The sequence below is a fragment of the Ochotona princeps genome, chromosome 13 (assembly GCF_030435755.1).
Source record: "Ochotona princeps isolate mOchPri1 chromosome 13, mOchPri1.hap1, whole genome shotgun sequence".
In the NCBI taxonomy this organism is placed as follows: Eukaryota; Metazoa; Chordata; class Mammalia; order Lagomorpha; family Ochotonidae; genus Ochotona; species Ochotona princeps.
Window position 1 is genome coordinate 35673958 of NC_080844.1, and position 22700 is coordinate 35696657.

The 22700-nt window shown below is 46.4% G+C and overlaps 2 protein-coding genes across 3 annotated transcripts in view; one reads left to right on the plus strand and one right to left on the minus strand.

The window, feature by feature from the left end:
* The window catches only part of SAMD8 (sterile alpha motif domain containing 8), a 113475-nt gene that overhangs the window by 56560 nt on the left and 34215 nt on the right, over positions 1-22700 (plus strand). Inside the window, exon 1 of one of the 2 annotated variants that reach the window (XM_012926469.3) lies at positions 5221-5479. The exons of the other annotated variant lie outside the window; for it this stretch is intronic. Coding sequence (XP_012781923.3) covers positions 5306-5479 — 174 coding nt within the window. The 5' untranslated portion in view covers positions 5221-5305. Of the gene's footprint in view, positions 1-5220; positions 5480-22700 lie in introns of those variants that run through there. 2 annotated transcript variants of the gene reach the window in all.
* On the minus strand, positions 1094-3864 carry DUSP13A (dual specificity phosphatase 13A). The gene is made up of 3 exons (XM_004583509.2): positions 3716-3864; positions 2746-2963; positions 1094-1295 (listed from the first exon to the last, which is right to left on the minus strand). The coding sequence occupies exons 1-3, from the start codon at positions 3862-3864 to the stop codon at positions 1096-1098; spliced, it is 567 nt and encodes a 188-aa protein (XP_004583566.1). The 3' UTR covers positions 1094-1095.

Consider the following 22700-nt stretch of genomic DNA (forward strand, 5'->3'; position numbering starts at 1 on the left):
TCCTGACTACTGTCCCGAAGAGAGTGAGCAGACCGGGACTGGGCCAATCCCATGGAGGAACACAAGCTCCCTTCCTGCCTCCCCAGGCACAGAGCTCTATGCGACACCCCACTACTCAGTGTGGCCCTCAGTGCCATCGTAACACCATCTGTAACCCTAACTGTCTCCCATCACACTCACCTCAACTCTCAGCCCAGCCCCCAGTCCTTCCCTGACATACCCTTCCCACGTGCTCATCCTGCAGCCGGCCTGCGGGAATGTGTCTGATGTTTGCGGTTGTGCCCTGCAGCTACCCAGTCTGCCCAGTCTAGCTATACCTTCAGAGACACACAGAGGTCCAGGGATGGGCTCAGGCCTTCACCAGGGACCCTGGGGGCAGTGCCCCTTAGCTGCTGGGGGAACTTCAGCCAGTTACCCCCTGCCCCCACAGCTAACAGCCCCTGCAAACCAGTGGGTGCTGGACACTCTGTAGCTTTACTAAAATCCTTGCAGTCAGGCCCACCCCCACTCTGCTCTGTCTTCCCAGGGCAGGTGATTTCATCGTGGAGGCAGGGAAGCAACAGGACCCCATGAGCATTTGTGAGCTAGGCGTCTGAGAAGCAGGATTCCTGCTGTGGCACCCCAGCTCTTCCCTCCTAGCACCTGAGGACAGGAGGCTTGGGGTGACCCCATCCCCTAGTGTGACATCAGAAGCCCTCGCTCTTGCTTCCACAGTGGGCAGGGTCTCAGCAGCAGCAGGAAAGCCGTGAGGCAGCCCTTGGAGCAGGTGCGAGCATCCCTCTTCCTTCTAAGGCCACCCATTCCTGTATTTCCTTTTCTGTTCTCTCAGGAGTCTGGGTGGCCTGGAGGAGATGACACAGGCTGCTGGGGCTGGGTCCTTGGTCAGGCTTTAGCTAGGGAGAAGAGCCTGGCAACATGGGGAGTGGACCAGACCCCTGGCATCTGCAGCAACACATGACCTAGACATGCCCACCCCAGGCCCCCTGCACAGCCCAGGCCCCACAGACATCCCTGTTCATCCTGCCTGTCCCAACCCCCTTCCCACTGTGCCCACCCTTACCTAGCTTTTCCCCTGGTGGCTCCTTACCTGGCCCCTCAGCTGCGGCCAGCTCCCCGTAGTTTCTGGTCCAGCTGGCAGAGCTGGTGGAGGAAGCCCCGGTTGGGGAAGACCCATCGGTGTTCCCTCACGGTGATCACAGCCTGGCGCAGGGATAGCCGCTGGCACAGCATGAGATATGCCAGCACCAGAGTGGCAGAGCGGCTCACACCCACCACACAGTGCACCAGGACTTTGGCTGTGGGAGACAGCCCAGTGAGAGAGATCCTTTCCCAGAGGCTGCACCCCCTACCTCCCACCCAGCTAGGATTCTTCTCTCCTCCTTTGCCTGGGGCACATGCCTGTGAACCTGGACAAGTCATCCCACCCTTGTGGCCTCAGCTTCCTGCTCTGTCAGATGGGTAGACCAATACCAGCTCTGCCTGTCCTGAAGCAGTCTTGACTCCTGCATACAGCATGCACAGCCCTCCAGAAGTCCACCAGAGGCTCCCACAGTGCCAGCCATGTTCAGCTCTAGAAATGGGATGTGACTTCCAATTGCCCGGAACCATCACAGCCTCTGATAGCCCACCTGAACACTTGCCATTCCAACTACCTGGAAAATGCTCCTATGACCCTGCTCTGCCCAGCTTTGGCCACTCCTCATCAGGTGTCTCCTGGGACCTGGTTTCCTCCCACAGGCCTTCTGGGCTACACCAAGTGTTGCTTGAATCAAAGAGCAAAATCATCATTGCTGCATGAGGTTCCATGAATGTGCATGCGCACTTGCCCATTGAATGCTCCTCCCAGGGATGGTGCTGTGGAACAGTAGGTTAAACCATTGCCGGTGATATCAGAGTGCCAGTTCAAGTCCCAGCTGCTCCACTTCTGATAGAATTCTCTGTTAATGTGGCTGGGATGGCTGCTGCACCCATGTGAGAGAGTGGAGGGAGTTCCAGGATTCTGACTTCAGCCCCTAACACAGTCCCAGCCATTTGATAAGTAAACTAGCAGATGGAAGATTATGTGTGTGTGTGTGTGTGTTTGATTCTCTCCCTCTGTCACCTGTCACCTTACTTTTCAGATGCTAAACACATATACACATGTTTGTTGCATTTGGTCCCTTCACAGGAATAACCTTTGTGCTACCTCACCGCTCTTTCCCCCAGACACACGGTGGCATAGTCTGTAGGGCAGGACCTCAAGCCTGGATGCCCTGAATTTAGTCCAGTAGCCAGCACATACTAGATGTCAAGTAAATGGCCAGTGAACAAATGAGTGAAGAACAGAGTGCAAAAGAGCTCCATATATGTCAGCTCTGGTCTTGTCATACCCATTCCAAAGATGAGGAAACTCAAGTCCAGGGAGGGGGCGTGAATCAAGGGTAGGGCTGTCTCCCAGGATGAACACAAAGTGAGGAGGGGGATGGAGAACAGGTCCCTCTGAGGTACCCAACATATCTGTGGTTTGTTTGCCATTTGGAAGCGCTTTGAGTTAGACATGGAAACATAAAGTGATCATAACCAAGTGTCGCAGAGTGGGAGCCATTGTGCACCTGCTGGGATTCGGGCTCCAGCCAGCCAAGGGCTGCACTCACTTTCCCCACCTGTGAAGCTTGCGGGGCGGGGGAGACCTAGAGCCTGAAGGGGAAGTGAGACCCTTTCCTGTAACTGAGCAGATGGGCCAGAGGCTCGAAGCCCAGCTCCTACCCCCGGGTGTGCTGAGCGCGCGGTGGATGAAGTCCGCTGCAGAGGAGAAGTATGCACTGATGTCAAAATCAGGGAGGTCATGGGCTGGCACCCCCAGGTAGGTCACGCTGCTGCCGTAGAAGTCAGGGCCCCCCTGGCAGTAGAGGCCTCCGTGCGCGGCGTTCAACACGTGCGTGATGCCCAACTTCCACAGCTCGTACCGGTTGTTTGCCGTGGCCCTGAGGAGGGCAGTGACAGGGGCTGGCTGCTGATGAGCCATGGAGGACAGGAAGGGGCTTTGCCTGTGCCACCCCCACCCCCAGTTCAAAAGTCTGGAGTGGAGCCCTGAGGGTCCAAAGGGGGCTGGAACCCAGAAAGCTCCCTCTGGGGCCTGGTGGAAGAGGTGATGGTGCTGGGGCTAGTTTCAGATGTTCCTTGCTTCCCTGGTGACATGTTCCTAGCTAGGATGGGAAGGTCAGGATTGCTTCAGCCCCTCCTGTCTTGCCCCATGGCCTCCGACGCATGTCCCAGCTGCCCCTGATCATCACCCTGCCTCTGACCTACACCTACAGGTCACCCCTTCCCTGAGTCATCTCCTAGTCAGGTTTCTCCACCCTATCTGGGTCCAGAGGACAGACGCTCAAACCAGAAAGAAGATTCTTTGTCTACAACATCACACACCCCAAATAGCATTCCCCAGCCTTCTACATACCCTCCCATCCTTTGCCCCCACCCCTGACTGGCCAGAGCACTCTGGGCTCTGGGAAGTGCCCAGCTTCCAGGCAGGAGGAGCCTATTTCCCCTGGTGGTCTTGCCTGGTCACTGCATGGTCCCCAGTCCGTGGGGTTCCTGGGCAAAGGCCCTGACCCCGGATGCTCAGCACAGATGTTTTTCTGCCTGTTCCCATCCACCACCTCTGTGCCTGGTGATGAGCTCAGGAACTGGCAGTCCTTGACCCCACTCCCACACCCCCATACCAGCTACCACTCACGCATCTCCTATGAAAAGATTGGGCCAAACTTCGTCCACGCGGCTGCAGGAGGCCTTCCCTGCCCTCAGGAGCTCCTCAAGCTCCAAGACACTGGGGCCAGGTGTGGCCTCGGCACCTTCCCCCTGCCCCGGGAGCCGGGCCTCAGCCATGGGCCAGCCTGCCCACCCCTCTGCGCCTGCGGTCACCACGCTGTGCCCAGCTGGTGTCATTTTCATTCCTGGAGATTGGCAGGGACAGGTGGGACAGCAGTGAGTGACTCAGCAGGTCCTAGGATGGGATGCCCTTTCCTCCCCAAGCAGTCTTTCTCCTATTTTCCCTGAATTCTGAGAACTTCTGCCTCATTCCTCAGCCTGTTTTCACATCTGTAAGCAGGGATACATCACACCCACCTCAGGGAAGTGCTGTGTGTGCGCCGGCTTGAAGCAGAGCCCTCGGCCCAAGCGGAGTGGCTAGCTCCACTGATGGACGGTGCAGGTGCTGGGTGTCTGCTAAGCCAGGCTCTGACTGTGAAGTAGATGCGGCTTTCCAAGGCCTAGAGTCAGGGGAACGAGAGGGAGACTCACTTGTCTGAAAGACACTCCCCCCTCCCCCGCACAGACCAGGTTCACAGGAACATGCCTGGCTGTGGGCCTGGAGCAAAGGGGGCTGCACCCAGCCCGATGCCAAGCAGCGAGAAGGGCCATAGGTGCTGACCCAGACTGGGAACCAAAGGCCCAGTTCTCACTAGGAGTGTTTTCAGGATGGTGGTGGGGACTGTCCCCCACCCGAATGGGTTGGAAACACGAAGCTCTGTCTGTCCTCTTGTCGGCACTGCCTATTGGGGAAGAGCCGAAGGTGTCTCCTCCTCCATGGGGCTGGGCGGACACCCCCCCGCAGCGGGGAGGGTCCCAGCTGCCCCTGGCCTGCTCTCAGGGAAGTGGCCTGCACTCCTATCCTCCGCAGAACCGGCTCTCCCACCCTGCTGCACGTGGCTCTGCTCTGGGCCGAGGTCTAGGAAAGGCTGCAGTCCAGATCGCCCCTGGCTTTGGACCTGGTTCATGCCAGTGCCCGGCCCAGGGTGAGGGGAAGACCGTCCTCAGGGAAGCATGAATAACACAGGTTCTGATGTTAGACGGATTTGGCTTGTAATACCAGCTCAGGCGCATATTAAGCGTGATGTGTCAGACATCATGTTTCTTGGACTTAAAAGTGTTGATACACCCTGTAGCTTTGGTGCAAGGATTAAATGATACAGGCATATGACATTTGGCGCAAACACAGGGCCAAGGGACGCTCAGCGATAACAGTGATCACTGGAGGTTGATGCCGGGCTATTTTCCTGCTCAGCCTTCAGTCCCGCGTCGGGATACTGTGCATCCCCACCAGCCCCGCTGTCCTCACGGGGCTTCGCCTGACGCATGCGCCGTCGGGCTCCCTCGCCGTGCCGTTCTCCTCTCGGGCCCTTCTGGAAGCTCGAGTCCCTTCCGGCCCTGGCCCCGCCCCGCGCCTCCGGTAGGACCCCGCCCCGCGCCGGTAGGACTCCGCCTCCCGAAGCAGTTCCGGTTCGGCTCGGGAACAGCTGCCGGCGCGGCGGTGCCGGGGGCCGGAGCGATGCCTGCGCGCAGCCGCCACCGCGCCCGCCTCCCCTCGGGCTCCCCGCCCCGGGCTCCGCCCCCGCCGCGCGAGGTGCTGCACTCCGGCGAGCCCCGGAGGGCTCCGGACTCCGACGGCGGCTCGGACGCCGACTCGGATCTGGGTCCCGAGAGCCCGTCACAGCCGGCGGAGGTGAGCGGCGGCCGGGGGCTGGGCTGGACGGGCGGCGGAGTCGAGTGCTGGGAGCGGGCTGTGAGGGATGGGGCCGGGGGCTGCGGAGGGACCGCGCGGAGACGGTTGAGGGAACCCGGAGAGTCAGCTCTAGAATAGAATCCGGAGGAAATGGAGGTTGTTGGGCCCGGGGGTCCGCGGAGGTACTCCCCGGCGCGGGCTTGGACTTTGCAAGGCGGCACCTGGAGCTCAGAGGAGATGCTCCGGGCTGTGGCTGTGGGAGATGAGGGATGGGAGGAGCAGGACCCGGGTGCCGTCATCCCGGGCAGGCTGGGGGAGGTGGTCGCCGCGGGCAGGGCTGAGACTGCATGGCATGGGGGTGGGGGAGATTGGGAAGAGGAAATGTCAAAACAGAAAACAAGCCTTGGAGATTCTAGCGTCAGATCCCACCAGGGCGACGGGTCCTGTGGTTTTGGGGCTTTCTGGTTGATGTACAACGGAGCCTTCTGAGAAGCGAGGAGCTGTGTTTGTCACTGATTTCGCCTCCAGGTCCGGGGGGGAAGCAGTGAAGAGGAAGTGATGTCTGAGAAAGGCAGTGAAAGGAATGATTCTGAAAACAAAGATACCCTTCGTATTTTCTTCTACTGGTAGTGATGTGTTTTGTTGTCTCTCCCTCCCCCCTTATATATTTCTTTCATAAGTTTAAATACTAAAATTTAGATCCCTAGTACTGAACACACTGCCTTTACATTTTAAACATGACATGCTTGAAAGGAGTGTGGGCACTTGGAGCCTTACAGATACTCACACCATGAACTGGTTCCACTTTTCCAGCTTGGGTTGATCACGGGGTAGAAATAGGGTCAGTGCAAATTTCTGGGTTAAGAGGGCAGGATCGGGCTGGACTATTAACACCCATCGGTTCATGTGGAAGACAAAGCTGGAAACAGGACTGACCCAGCAGTTGCAGTTGCATGTGCATAAGCTGGTTGGGGCGACGGATGGTGCTGGACCCTGTACTGGCAAGCACACGAAAGAATCAGGTCTGGGATCACCTCAAAGTTTCTTTGGAGATCCTTCCAGTTGAACTGCTGATCGCAGAACCCCAATCATGAAGACTATGCCAGCCAGTGGATTCTGAATAGATTTCATCGTGCTTGGAATGGTGAGATTGGCAGCAATTCAGAACTGTTGAACTATGAAAACTGCTTGAGCAGGACCCTCGGAACGTGCCCCACATCGGGGACTTGGGATGGGTGGGAGGCTGGGTGGGGCTTCTCCCTTTGTTTCTCCCCTGTCCCTAGATACAGGGGAAAAATTGATATTAATGTGGAAACAATGGTCTTACCCACTTTCCTGTAGCCCTTGACCCTTTGTACCGTAGTCAAATAAGTAAGATTATTAAAACAAATTAAAAATTTTAAAAAGAAAGGGAACAGGTAAAAGGAGAGATGAGATCATCATAGTCCAGGAACCACCAGGTCTCCCTGTCACTGGTGGCTCCCGGAAGGAAATTATCTCTTAGAAATTGGAGGACTCATTTTGCCAGATTTGAGGAGCAATTACTCAAGCAGTATTTTGCAAGTACTGTACAGATAGCATTTGTAGTTCATTGATCTGGAAAAAATGAGGCTACAGGATGCTTACAGTTGGCAGCTAGTGTTTGCTGGGACAGGTGGGTCCACAGAGAGCTTTGCTAGAAGGCATAGTACCATATACATGTAAGCCAGAGGAGTGATGGCAGTGTGTATGTGTTTAGTAGAAATAAGTTAATTTCCTTTCATAGTTTTTTTTTTTTTTAAGATTTTATTGTTATTGGAAAGCCGGATATACAGAGAGGAGGAGAGACAGAGAGGAAGATCTTCCGTCTGATGATTCACTCCCCAAGTGAGCCGCAACGGGCCGGTGCGCGCCGATCCGAAGCCAGGAACCAGAAACCTCTTCCGGGTCCTCCCACGCGGGTGCAGCGTCCCAAAGCTTTGGGCCGTCCTCAACTGCTTTCCCAGGCCACAAGCAGGGAGCTAGATGGGAAGTAGAGCTGCTGGGATTAGAACCGGCACCCATATGGGATCCCGGGGCTTTCAAGGTGAGGACTTTAGCTGCTAGGCCACGCCGCCGGGCCCTCCTTTCATAGTTTGTGAAAAAGAAACATGACCTGGTGCAGTCTGTTAGACTTTAGCCACAGGTCTCATAGGGCGTTTGCCTGTCAGAATTTTTTAGTTGGTGTTAGGTTTTACTAAGTTGTTAGCCTTTTCATTTAATCAAGCATTTGTACTTGATAAACAGACATCTACTGTTTCACCTTCAGGAGATTCCAAAGAGCTTTTGGATTGATATGTATAAACTGTCACCTTCAAATGCTCAGAGGAATCAGCATTAGACCGGGAAGTGGTATAACCCACTTTTAGCTGACGTTAAGAGATTAGCTTCCATTCCTTTAATTAGAAACAATGTGTAGTTGAAGAAACTTACCTTGTGTTACTGTCTGTCCAGATGTTTTCCTTCTTTATTATTTATTTGAAAGGTAGAGAGACACAGAGATATAGAGAGCTCCCATTCACTGGTTCATTCCCCACATGCAGGCAACAGCCAAGGCCAGTCTGGATCAAAGCGAAAAGTCTGGAATCCATCTGGGTTCCCCATGTGGGTGGCAGGGACCCAAGCACTCAAGCCAACTCGGTGTCTCCCCGGTTGCACATTTAGTAGGAAGCTGGGATGCACACAGAACCCAGACTCAAACCCAGGCACTCTGTGAGGGATGCGGGCAGCCCAAGCTAGTGGTCAGCTGAGGACCAAGTGCCTGCCCTGTGGAGGTGTCTGTGTACCTTCACAGCCTGAGCTCCTCCAGAGATCTTATCTTCACACTCAGCATCTAGTAAGGCTTGGCCTGTGAAAATCTGCTGAACTCAACTGAAACAGAAGACTTCCCTAGTAAGGTTACTTCTTAATGTTATTGAGGAATTTTTTCAAAAAGTGTTGGATGGAGTTGTACAATTAGTTTATTAAAATGCTATGGTCATTTGATTCTCTACCCCCCCCCCCACTTTGTCAGTTCTCCTAAGCACTTAGTTGTAAAGAAAATCAGCTTTATGGTAGAGCAGTTTTTTTAAAGCAGAAGCAGCCATTGTGACTGCTATGACAGAACATGTAGAGAGATTTAGATAAATCAGTTTTGATTTCAGTAGGACATGCCCTGTATGTAAAGACTCATTCACAGAGCACAATTACTTATAAGCATGTTTCTTTTGTAAATCAGTACATCCTTCAATATTTCTTTAAGACTTTGACATAACTAATTGAGATAACTTTGTAGCTTTTATGAGAACTGAAAGTTGAGCATTGTTTGGGAGAAATTGTTACATTTCAGCTGTCCTAATGGATGTGGTTATTATTTTGTCTTGAAGATTGCTAGATTAACTAGTCTTTAAAGATTTTTACATCTGAGTCTGGTGTGATCTGTGCTGTCACTAGCTGGGGGTGCCTGTATCGCCGTTTGTAGGTAGAATAAGATTTTACTCCTTTCATTTTCTTCATGTGATAGTGTGTTGTTAGTGAGGATTGAATTCATTTTTTTAAATTTAGAGTTTCTGTAGCATTGATTCTTTTTTTTCCCCCTAAGATTTATTTATTTTTATTGGAAATGCAGGTTTACAAAGAAGAGAGGTGGAGAAAGAGATCCACTGGTTCACTCCACAAATAGAAATACAGCCAAAGCTGAGCTGATCTGAGGCCAGAAGCCTGGAGCTTCTTGCAGGTCTCCTGTATGAGTGCAGAGGTCCAAGGATTTGAGGGCCATCCTCTACTGCAGGCAGGATTTGTACCAGTGCTCACGTGGGATGCTGGAGGTGGAAGACTAGCCAGTTGAGCCATCATTCTGCTCCCTGGAGCTTTGATTCCTTTTGGACATCAAATTGATTTAGAGGCATTCTGTTGAATCTGTTTTGCTGAATTATCTCCTTTGAAAGATCGTAGTGTTTGGTGAAAAAATACAAGTTAATTAATGGTTCTTTTGATGAATTTAGGTTAGAAAGGGGGACTGTAACTTTTTGCTTTATCATTTATTGTTTTACTTTTTGTAGAGTTTGGGAGTGAAGTTTTTTTTTAACTTCCTTTAGTGTGCTTACATTAGCTTAAAAAGAAGGGGTTACTTATTTGCAAAATGCTGTATCTAATCGTTCTCTTGCATGTGGTTGGGGGGAACTCTTTTGAAACCTGGTAATTTCTTTTCCTTTTTGTTCTCAAAAACTATGATGTGATGCAGTAGGCTAAGAACAGAAGGAGTCACTTGACTGTGCCAGTGGGTCTTACTTCAGTTCTGTGGTTTTCTTGGCCTTGAGAAATGAAGAAGTTAACCAGAAAAACAGGAGAGCAAGGGCCAGGCACGCTTGAAGAACAAATCAGTGTTTATACCCTGCTCCTCTCGCTGCGGCCAAATTTTTGCCATCTGAATGTGTTGATATGACTTTGTAACAAATCTGTGGTATAAATATTCCTGTCCCCTTGCCTGTACACACTGTCATTGCCAGGACATAAGCCTGTTGCCTTGCTGACTTAGTGACTTTGTGATTCCATATTGAAATGATCCATGAAATGATGGCAAATGTATCTGTTAACTAAGGAAACTTGGTTATAAATATCATCAGAAAGTAGAGTTCTGTGATAAGCACCTCAGGCGTATTATGGGAACAGTGAACTGTATTTGTATGTGTCTTTATTGTGAGTTTAGTTAAGCTTACAAATTGTGCCAGAGCAGGAAAGAGCTGTTAATGTAAATATATTTCCTTGACATTATGTTGCTGTTCACTTAAAAATTCTTGAAAAGATATATTCTGTTATTTTCTGTTTGTTGGTTTTCATTGCAAAGTCAGATTTACAGTGACAAGGAGAAACAGGGAGAAAGATCTTCCACCTGCTGATTGACTCCCCAAGTGGCTGCAATGGCTGGAGCTGAGCCGATCCAGAGCCAGGAGTTTTTTCCAGGTCTCCCACGCAGGCACAAGGTTCCAAGACTTTGGACCATCCTCTGCTGCTTTCCCAGACCACAGGCAGGGAGCTGGATGGAAAGTGAAACAGTCAGGACATGAACCGGTGTCCATATGGAATACTGGTGTGTGCAAGGCGAGGATTTAGCCACCAGGTTATGACACCGGTCCCAAAACATAAATTCTTAGAGACGAGAATTGTAGATTCTGCTAATTTAGCGTCTTCCTGTAGGTTAGGTTAGGTTGGAGTTAAAAACACCTGCAAATAACTCTGAAACTAAATTAATTTAATCAATAGAATGTTAGTATGAGAGCCAGAGATTATCAAAATAACACATTAAAACTTGGGTCCAAATGCACTGTATTTTCATAGTATAATAGAATTTGAAGTCTTGAGCCAGTTTTGTATTTTTTTCCATTGTGGTGATTAGATTTGTGAATGTGTGTCATATTTTAAAGATTCATTTATTTTTATTGCGAAGCCAAATATACAGAGAGGAGAGACAGAGAGGAAGATCTTCCGTCCCATGATTCACTCCACAGGTGAGCTCAACGGCCAGTGCTGAGCCGATCCAAAGCCAGGAGCCAGGAACTTCCTTCGGGTCTCTCAACACAGGTGCAGGGTCCCAAGGCTTTGGGCCATCCTTGACTGCCTTCCCAGGCCTCAAGCAGGGAGCTGGATGGCAAGCGGGGCAGCCGGGATCAGAACCGGCCCCCATATGGGATCCCGGGGCATTTCCAAGGTAAGGACCCCAGCCACTAAGCCACCACAGCGGGGCTCATGTGTCATATTTTAGAGTAAGGATCTTGCCAATCTACATGTCCAATCACTAGGCTGCCTGAGTATTTACCTAGTGATTAGAGTAAGAACTAGAGCATTATACACTTGCCTGCAGCCATGTCAGGAATGCTTCACTAAACTTACCACTAAATTTTATCCTCTTTTTTTTTTTTTTTAAAGATTTATTCATTTTATTACAGCCAGATATACAGAGAGGAGGAGAGACAGAGAGGAAGATCTTCCGTCTGATGATTCACTCCCCAAGTGAGCCGCAACGGGCCGGTACATGCCAATCCAAAGCCGGGAACCTGGAACCTCTTCCGGATCTCCTACGCAGGTGCAGTGTCCCAATGCATTGGGCCGTCCTCAACTGCTTTCCCAGGCCACAAGCAGGGAGCTGGATGGGAAGTGGAGCTGCTGGGATTAGAACCGGCGCCCATATGGGATCCGGGGGCTTTCAAGGTGAGGACTTTAGCCGCTAAGCCACGCCGCTGGGCCCATTTTATCATCTTATTAAAGTTTCTACTATAACAGGATATATAATGCACTGTGATGTCTATCATTTTCAATTCTGGATATGAATTAGGTATAGCCTTTGGCAAGTATCTTAAAGCAAGTTGGAGCCAGCGAAGATTTGTGTTGACATTTTGTATCTTGTTTTTTATTTTTTAAAGATTAATTTATCTTGCTTGAAAGAGTTATAGAGAAAGAGAGAGAGATCTTCCGTCTGCCAATTCACTCCACAGATGACCAAAAAGGCCGGAGTGGGGCCAGTCTGAAGCTGGAAGTCCAGAGCTTTCTTCCAGTGTCCCATATGGATGTAGGAGTCCAAGGCTTTGGGCCATCCTCTGCTGCTTTCCCAGGCCTCAAGCAGGGAGCTGGATCAAAAGTGAAGCAACTGGAACTTGAATCAGCGTCGATATGGATGTTGTCCCTACAGGTTCTAGGTGTTCCATTTCTCATCCAGCTCCCTAGCAATGCACCTGGGAAAGCAACGAAAGATGGTTCAAGTTCTTAGACTCTTTCCACCCATATGAGAGGCCTCAATGGAGACCAGGTATTTGGTTTAGACTGGCCCAGTCTTGGCCTGTTAGGCCATTTGGGGAGTGAACAAATAGATGGAAGATCTATCTCTCAATCTTTCTTTAACTCTGGCTTTCAAAGAAACATTTTTTTTTAAGTTTTAGATGATGTGCACATAGTTGATCAGAGTGAGGAGTTTCCAGGATTAGGGAAAAGTAGGTGTGATCATTGTTTCCCAATTTTTTAGTTCTTCCCATTTCTTGGGCGGGCGGGGGAGATAAGGGAGAAGCCATACCCAGCCTCCTAACCACCCCAGTACTCAAGGATGGGGATCGGCCACTGATATATATCCCAGGGTCCCGATGTGGCACACACTCCAAGGGTTCTGCCCAGATGATTGTGGTAGCTCTAAAGTGCTGTCAATCTCGCTGATCCAAGGATGAGGAATCCCTTCCAATATCCATTGGCTAACACAGTCAACCTTAGAGTCTCCATTCACCCAGATATTTGTTGTCATCGTGTGGTTGGGCTAGTTGTCCAATTTGTTCTGTTCTCCTTCCTCTGCTATGGCACCAGATGTCCTGTGCAGGCCGCAGTGGGCTGCCATATCCTCTTGTGCACCACGGTCTGCTGTCCACTACTCTATCTCTTCCACCAGGAGGACCAGTTCTCACAGATGAGCCCAGGTGACCCAGGCTCCACCCAAACTCTCTGAAACTCTCCCTTGATCTCTCTTTAATTCTGGCTTCCAAATAAACAGACCTTTAGAAGGAGAAGAAGAGAAAGTGCATAGTCAAGGCAGTGAAAAATCTCAGCTGAAGTACAGCTGAAAGAATGACTGTGTAACTGGGAGAGCAGTTCATTTTTGTCAGATGTACTGTCCTGAATTTTGCTCAGAAGTAGAATATGACAAAGCAAAATAATCAGTGAAGAGTTTTTAAAAATGTGTGGTAGGGATTGATTCAGGGTCTTTGGAACTGTTTTGTAAGTATAGTAATTTCGTGAAGCTATGTGGTTACGAAGAAAAATCTTTTTTTTGTAAATGTAGAGAGACTTGTTTGTTCACTGGAGTGTTTTCATTTAGTATTAAGTTATTTTGTTTTTAAGGATTTCTTATTTGGAGCCGGCATGATTGTTCAACCAGCTAATCCTTTACCTTGCAGCACTGGCATGCCCTGTGTGCACCAGTTTGTGGCCCAGCTGCTCTCCACTTCCGATCCAGCTCCCTGCTTATGGCCTGGGTAAGTAGTGGAGGAAGGTCCAAGTCCTTGGGACTCTGTACCTGTGTGGGAGAACCGGAAGAAGCTCCTGGCTCCTTGCTCCTGGCTTTGGATTGGCTCAGCTCTGGCCATTGCAGCCATTTGGGGAGTGAGCCAGCAGATGGAAGATCTATCTCTTCTCTCTGTGAATCTGCCTTTCCAATAAAACTAAATAAAACTTAAAAAAAATTTTTTTTTACTTATTTGAAAGCTTAAACTACAGAAAGGGAGGGAGAAAAAAAGAGAGGGCGAGAACCATCTTCTGTCTGCTAGTTCATTCACCAGTCAGCGATGGTCAGAGTTGACCCAGATTAACCCCAGGAGCCAGAAGCTTCATCCTTGTCTCCCGCACTGATACAAGGCCCCAAGCATTTGCACCAATTCCAACCATCTTCCGCTGCTTTTCCCAAACCGTTAGCAAGGAGCTGGATCAAAACTAGAAGAGCTGGACACAAATGCCTTCTGTGGGATGCTGCTGTCATAGGCAGTGGCCTTACTACGCCACAATATTGGCCTCTAGGGTTGACGTTTTTTAAGGGAATGAAACAGCTGGACAAGCTCAAATATTCTAAACTGCAGAGAGGCTATGCAGCTTGTCCACAAATGCCCAAAGTAAACTTTGTTTATTTTTAAACCTTTTTGCTCCAAAAAAGAATTGTATGCTTTGGTTTATGGGTCTCTTAACTAATGTAATTTGTATGGGGTGTATATTTGGTATGTTAGGTGAAATTTATGTTTATTATAATGTAGGTACAACCAAAATATATAATTGCCTTAATGTTATGAAATTTTACGTAAGTTTTTTGTCTCCCATTTTATTGCCTCGAGATATGGATTTTACATTTTCAGTTGTATTCCTCACCTGGAAAAGGAATTATTTCAATTTTTTTTCTAAGTGTGTATTATCAACATACTTTTTGATGCTATCAACAGCATAGCATACTTTTTGCTTAGGAATCAAATTTTATCACTTGTGAATTCTTTTAGGTGCATATGAATCTGTGGCTTTTAAAAATAACCACAGTGTTTAGATTCAGAGGACAGTTGCTACAGATAACCTTACTCCGATATTTTAGAGTATTTTGTACACAAACACATACACACACACCAAGTAAAACAAAGGTCCAGCATATTTATTATTACTATAAATATCGGAATACAGACATTGATTTTGTAAAGTTACAGAGAATAAACTAGAAAACTGTTTTTAAGATATTTTTATTTGAAAGTTAGATTTTACAGAGAGGAGGAGGGACAGAGGGAGAGAGGTCTTCCACAGCCTCAACAGTCAGAGCTGAGCTAATCCGAAGCTTGGAGCCAAGAGCTTCCTCCCAATTTCCCACATGGATGGAAGGGCTCAAGGAATTGAGCCATCCTCTGTTGCTTCCTAGGTCATTAGCAGGGAGCTGGGTTGGAAGTGGAGTAGACAGGACAGGAACTAGCACCTATATAGAATGTCAGTGTTGCAGGTGGAGGATTAGCCTATTATGCCACCAGGCTGGCCCCAGAAAACTTTTTTGTTGATATATCTGATGTGTTCTAAAAATTACCTAATCAGGGCCTGGTGCAGTGGCCTAGCAGCCAAAGTCCTTGCCTTGGAAACGCCGGGATCCCATATGGGGGCCGGTTCTGATCCCGGCTGCCCCGCTTGCCATCAGCTCCCTGCTTGAGGCCTGGGAAGGCAGTCAAGGATGGCCCAAAGCCTTGGGACCCTGCACCTGTGTGAGAGACCCGAAGGAAGTTCCTGGCTCCTGGCTTTGGATCGGCTCAGCACTGGCCGTTGAGCTCACTTGTGGAGTGAATCATCGGACGGAAGATCTTCCTCTCTGTCTCTCCTTTGTATATCTGACTTTGCAATAAAAATAAATAAATCTTTAAAAAGAAAATTACCTAATCAGCTGCTATTTTGGTCTCTTGTGTTAATATAATTAAGCTCAGTAGGTGGTTTGTATCTTTCCAGTAACTTTTAGTTTCCCAGTTTCTTAAAAAAAAAAAAAAAAAAAAAGATTTATTTATTGGAGAGACATTTGCAGAGAGAAGGAGAGACAAAGAGAGAAAGATCTTCCATTTGCTGGTTCACTCCCCAAGTAGCCTCAACAGTTGGAGCTGAGCTGTTCCAAAGTCAGGGGCCAGGAACTTCCCTCCAGGCCTCCCAAACTGGTGCAGGGTCCCAAGGCTTTGGGCTGTCCACTACTGCTTTCCTGGACCACAAGCAGGAAGCTAGATGGGAAGTGAAGCAGCTGGGACACAAACTGGTGCCCATATGGGATCCTGGTGCATGCAAGGCAAGGATTTAGCTACTAGACTATCGCACGGGGCCTTGTTTCTCAATTTCTTAAGTCTTAAAGAAGTGCTTTAAGGTATTAGCAATGATCAATTGTATTAGCCTACTACATGTTTTAAAAATGTTGTTGAGTGATATGCTCTTGTTCAGATTACTTTTATTCAATTAAATTTTATATTTAAATAGGTTTTTATATTTTAAAAAAACTCATGTTAGCATGTTCAGTTATTGAGTAGCTGAACTATCTCATTGCTCTGTGTCTGGGGTTTTGTGTGTGTGTCTAAGATGTGTTTGTTTCAAGGGCAAGATGACAGAGAGAAAGAGGTAGATCAGTGTTCCATCCACTGGTTCTCCCCATGTAGCTGGTCTGGGCCAGGCTGAAGCCAGGAGCTGGAAGCTCCATCCTCATCTCTCACATGGGCGACAGAGGCCCGAGGAGGTGAGCCGGCTTTCAGGAGCATTGGCTGAATGAGAAATGAAGCAGCCAGGACTCCAACCAGCACTTGGATGCAAGTGACACTTTAACATGCAGCCCCACAATGTTATTTAATTACATTGTTGTTTTGCTGAAAGATTATTCCATCTATTAGTTTCAGCAACTATTTTCAAGTATTCATACTTCTCTCATGTTAGTGCTAAGATTTTATGCCTTAAATGTTTTTGCCTACTGCTGTTGACTGATAGATAGCTATTGCACTGGCCTCAGTGTGATGTACTTTAAACAGAAACACTATTGTTTTGTTAGAGAATTTACTCTCTGATTACTCATTGTTATATGCACATTGTATACAATGCAGACATTTCAGAAATATGTACTCTAGAGAGGGTTGGTGCAGTGGCTCAACAGATTAATCCTCTACCCATAAGCACCAGCATCCCATGGGGGTGTCAATTTGTGTCTGGACTGCTCTACTTCCTATACAGCTCCCTGCATATGACCTGGAAAAGCAGTAGAGGATGGCTCAGGTCCTTGGGTCCCTGCACCCATGTGGGAGACTCAGAACAAGCTCCTGGATCCTCAGCTCTGATCATTTAGGGAATGAACCAGAGATGGAGGATTACTCTCTCTCTCTCTCCTTCTTTCTGTAAAGCTGACTTTCCAATAAAAAATAACCTTTAAAAAAAATGTACTGTAGTGAGTGTCACAGCCTACCTGAGGAGTAGTTACTAATAGTTTGATATTTTGTTTATTGAAAAAGTACACATATATTTTTTTTTAGGAAAATGTTTCTTGAAAAGATGTAACTTTTTCCTTTGAAATAATGTAGATTCATAGGAAGTTGCAAAGACAGAGGGATTTTATGTACTCTTCACCCAGCTACATCTTACATAATCATATTGCATTGTTAAGGCCAGGAAACTGACATTGGGGCAGTGTGTAACTCTAATTCTGTGTAATTCTGCCGTGCATACATTTATGTAACCATTGGCCTGGTCAAGATACACAGATATCCCATGGCTCTAAAATCTCCCTAATCTGTTTCACACATATCTAATCTTGTTAGTTTAGAGTATTACATAAATGAAATCATACAGTAGTGACCTCTTGAGATTGGCTTTTGTCCTGTATGTAATGCCTCAAAGATTCATCCAGTATTTTCTGTACAGTAGTTTATTAGGTTAAAATAAATTACATGGTATGAATGTATCACTTTTAAATTATTTACATATTGTAGAATATTTTGATTTTTTATATTGTTTCAAGTATTACAATTACTACTGCTGTGAACATTTGTGTGTAGGATTTTGTGTAGACATAAATTTTTATTTCTCCGGTATAAATATAGAAGTAAAGTTGCTGGGTTTGTGATGAGTTCATGTTTAGTGTCTAGCATGGTTTGCCATTTTACATTCCCTCCTGCAGTGTGTGAGACGTCCAGTTTCTGTGCATTCTCACAGAATTTCTTAGTGTCCCAGTTTGTTTTAGCTGTTTTAATGGTAATTGAAATAGTAGAGGTAGATAGTGATTCCTCATCATAGCTTTTATTTGCATTTCCAAGGTGGCAAGCAATGTTGAACATCTTATGCTTATTTGCATTTGTATATTCTTTTGGTGACAAATCTGTTTTCTGCCCATTTTTCTAATTGGATTTTCCTTTTTTACTGGTTATTTTTGAGAGTCTTTGTTTATTATCTACGTGAGTTCTTTATCAAGGGTGTGATTTACAAATATGGAAATTATTTTTTCCAGGCTGTAATTTTTTCTTTGCATTTTCTTTATAGGGTTTTAATAAATAAAAGGTTTCAATTATATGAGGCCACATTATTGACTGTGGAAGAAGGAGAGTTGGCTGTTGTGTGTCATGTCACAAAGTCATTGCCTTAGGACCTCAAAGATATTTCTGAGGGTTCTGCCCAGGTGGATGCTGTCGCATTAGCCCTGCAGCTAAATTCTTGCCTTGCATGCCTGGGATCCCATATGGGTGCCGGTTCATGTCCCAGCTGCTCTACTTCTCATCCAGCTCCCTGCTTGTGGCCTGGGAAAGCAGTCCAGGATGGCCCAAAGCCTTGGGACCCTGTGCCTGTGTGGGAGACCCAGAAGAGGTTCTGGGCTCCTGGATTTGAATTAATTCAGCTCTGGCCACTTGTGGCCACTTGTGGAGTGAACCAGCAGACAGAAGATCTTTCTTTGTGTCTCTCTTTCCCTCTGCAAATCTGACTTTCCAGTAAAAATGAATAATTCTTCAAAAAATTATTTTTAGATTCCCTGGTTTTTTTCTTAAACTGTTACCTGCAATTTTTATTTCTTCATTCTAGTATTTATAGCTTTTTATTTCTTTTTCTTGCCATATTATACTGGCTTAAACTTCCAATAATACTTTGGATAGTAGTGTTGAGGGTAAGCACCTTGTCCTTGTTTCTGATCCACAGGGAAGAGCATCCAGTCTTTCACTATTAAATATAATGTTAGCTGTAGATTTCTTAAAATTGTTCCTTAATCTCATTAAGAATTCCTGCTGGATCCTGTGTTGTGGCACCGCACGTTAAGCTGTGGCTTGTGATGTTGGCATACCATACTGGAATGCTACTCTGCTTTCTGGCTGCTCTGCTTCTAATCCAGCTCCTTGCTAATATGCCTGGGAAAGCAGTAAAAATGACCCAAGTACTTGGGAGACCCAGATGGAGTCCCAGGCTTCCAGTTTTGTGGTGTGTCCCAGCCTGGACTTTGTGGCCATCTGAGAAGTGAATAAAAGGCCTCTCTCACTCTTTCACATCCTTTTCTCATCTCAGTCTCTCTCTCTCTCTCTGTCACTCTGCCTTTTAAATAAATTTTAAAAAAGTATAAAGTGAAGGATTTTCATTACCAAAACTACACGTAACTATATTAAACATTGAGCATATGTTGGTCTTTATGAACATTAAATCAGCACACTGAGAAACAACAACAAAAAAAAATAAAGTGAAGGATTTTCATATAAAATTTTTGCTAATGATTTCTCCTGTATTCCTGATGTTTGGATAGTTTTTCCTCACATTAGTGAGTGTTTATGACAAGATTTTTTTTTGTCAGGTGTTTTTTCTGTATCAGTATATGTATGTTCTTATGCTTTTTCTTATTTAGCTGGTTTCATTATCAAACCAGCCTTGCATCTGAAAAATAAGCCTATTTGGTAGGCATGTGTGTGTGTGTGTGTATTCTGTTGGCTGATATTTTGTTGAAGATATTTGGAAATACTTTCATGAGGGATATTGGTCCCTTATGTAGGTAGTTTCCTATGGTTACCACCCTTTCTGTACCAGATAGAGGTTCTGCTGCCCGGAGGTGGCGGGGTGGACAACAGAAGACATAGGGAATTGTGGGTGACCTTGTTGCCACTAAGTGTTGATGGTAATCCTAGCTCTCTGCAAGCCCCCTGTGACAGCACCCAGTAGGGTGGGAGTGAGATGCCTTAGTGCTGGGTGTGTGCTGACACCAAGTGAAGAGAGGAGGAGGGGCTTGTCACTGTCAGTCAGTGATGACAGTCGGTTCCCCCTTGACCTTCTCTAAAACCTCTCTGGTGTCTGTGGGATAGCAAACTGGTAGCCTGAGAATGTTAGAAATCTTGATTCTTCAGTTGGCTTTAGCAGCTGGGTTGGAGGTGGAACTGGGGACACAGATTTTTTTGTGGTGTTGGAAATAGAACATGATTAGTATTCTAATAGTTAGATAATTACTGTCTAAAATGCCTTTTTCTTGTTAGGCTGGCTCTTCTGGTCATTTGGCTAGAGAAAACAGGCTTTTCTTGATGCTCTTTTGTCTGTGCCTATTGGCATTTCTGGTTTGTTGGTTTTTCTGATATCTGGTTTAGGGTGTTTGTATCAAAATAAGCAAACAGAAATACTCAGAAAACTCACCATGTTGTTCCTTGGATCCAAAGGGGCCTACCATTCTTCTCCATCTTTTATGTTTATTTTCCTAAGATTGATTCATCTAAATGGCAGAGTTAGAGAGATAGACAGAGATCTTCCAGTCACCGGTTCACTCCCCAGTGGCTGCAATGGCAAGAACTGGGGAAGTTTGAAGCCATGAGCCAGGAGCTTCTTCCAGGTTTCCCGTGGGGTGCAGGAACCCAAACACTTGGGCCAACCTCCTCTGCTTTCCCAGGAACATTAGCAGGAAGCTGAATCAGAAGTGGAGCAGCCAGGAGTCTAACTGGAAGCCCATATGGGATCCCAGTCCTGCAAGTGGCAGCTTTATCCAGTATACTACAATGCTGGTTCCTTCCCCATCTTTTAGAGTCTTTTATTTGCGTATAAAATATCCATAGAGAAATAAGGAAATGTTTGTCTCATCCATAAATCATGCTATTTGAAATTAAAAAGAAGAAATTTGAAGGATTTATTTATTTTTATTGCGAGGTCAGATACACAGAGAGGAAAGACAGAGAGGAAGATCTTATATCTGATGATTCACTCCCCAAGTGACCGCAGAAGCCAGAGCTGAGCCGGTCCGAAGCCAGGAGCCAGAAGCTCTTCCGGGTCTCCCATGCGGGTAAAGGATCCCAAGGCTTTGGGTTGTCCTCAACTGCTTTCCCAGGCCATAGGCAGGAAATTGGATGATTAGCTTCTCATTCTTCTAAGAATCAGTGTTTCTAAAGCACACTCTGATGTGATCCTTTTGCTCAGAAATATGCTGTTTTTGTTGTTCATGGAATGTGTTTAACTTGACCAATACAGGTTTCTATGATGTGACTACCCTTAACTATATTTTCACCTCTTCATACAGTTACCCCATGGTTATCAAAATCCACAAAAGCTCAAGTCTCTTGAATAAAATGGTGTGGTTATTTGCGTATAAGCTGTCAATCCTCCCTTGTACTTTAGATTATGTCTAGATGAAGGGTAGCACCTAGTACACTGTAAACGCTCTGTAGATAGTTGTTATATCGTCTAGGAAAAAGCGATCAGAAAAAAAGTTCATGGAGAAGTCTGCATGTGTTGAGACCCATTTCTCCTTCAGTGTTCTCTCCATGTGGTTGGTTGACTCTGCAGATACAAACCCCACAGATTCAGAGGGCTGACTGTGCCTCTTGTCCTTTCCTGCCTTCACACCTTCACTCACAACTTCTGTCATGCTGTACTTACCCTCATCTCTTGTCCATCATTTTTTACTCCTGCTTTAAGGCTTGGCTTCTGTTTCACTTATAGGAACTCTGATGTCACAAACTGGAAATAATCTTTTACTACTCTTGGAGCTTTTCCAACTTTTAATCTCACAAATATTAGCTAAACTACCTGATTACTGGTATTTGTTTGAGTATTAAGTGAGATAATTTCATAAACTAGCGATTACAGTTCCATTTTTTTTTAACAATTTTTTGAGAGAAGGAGAAAGATGGAGTTCTTATCTGGTGGTTCACTCTCCAAATGCTTGTGGAAGCTGGGGCTTGTGCAGAACTGACACTGGAAGCAGGCAGCTGGGAATCAGTCCTTGTCTCCCATGTGAGTGGCAGAAACCCAGCTGCTTGAATCATCACCACCTCTGCCCCCAGTGTCTGCGCTGGTAGGAAGTGGAGTCAGCAGCTGGTGCCAGGTTGAAACCTCTGTACTCCGATGTCAGATGTATACTTCCTAACTGGTGTCCCAGCTGCTAGGCTAAATTTATGCCCCCTTTCCTTTTTCTTTTGTTTATTTATTTTTTAATGACATTCTTTAAAATCCCTTTCTAGGCTAAAATCATTGAGCGTAGAATTCATTTCAGGTTCATCTAGGTAAATGCTGTGTAACCCTAATGCAAAAACATTTATATAGTATTTGCACAGTAAGTATTTAATAGGTGAATAAGCCCAGCATATGAGGGTGTCTTAAGACTATCCCAGTGCCTTAGGGGCTAACTTGTATATGTAGCTGAACCAAAAGCTTTCATTATTAGACAGTCTTACTATAGTATAATGTTTATCTAGTATAACAGAGAACCTTTGATTGATTCCCATGCTGACACCTGAAACTATGTATGATATTCAGCTTCTACAGTAATACAAAGTCTTTGGCTTGTGTGAGACACTGTAATGTAGAGTATGAACATGACCCACACGCATCTTGGACAAAGGTATTTAACCAATGTGTTATCAGTAGTCTGTAAAATGTGAAGATTAATAGTACTTATTCTATACAGTGGTGGTGAGGATTCTTTGAGCAAAAAATAACACACTGAAAGCTGTTTTTGGCAGGTTGTACATTTCATAAGTGTTAATTAATACAGTTACTACCTGTTGTTACTTTCTGGAAGTAAATGAACACAGTTCAGAACTTGAGTTGTGAGTTATGATATATATGTTCTTTTTAGAAAACCATATCCTACTGACCTAAAATCTTGCTCCTACATATCCTGTCCACCTGTTTGTAGCTTTTGATCACATAGCTGATAATCCCAGTCATGCTGGTATACCCATCATGCAGAAGTTATTAAGTCCTCTTGGGACTTGGGCTCAGA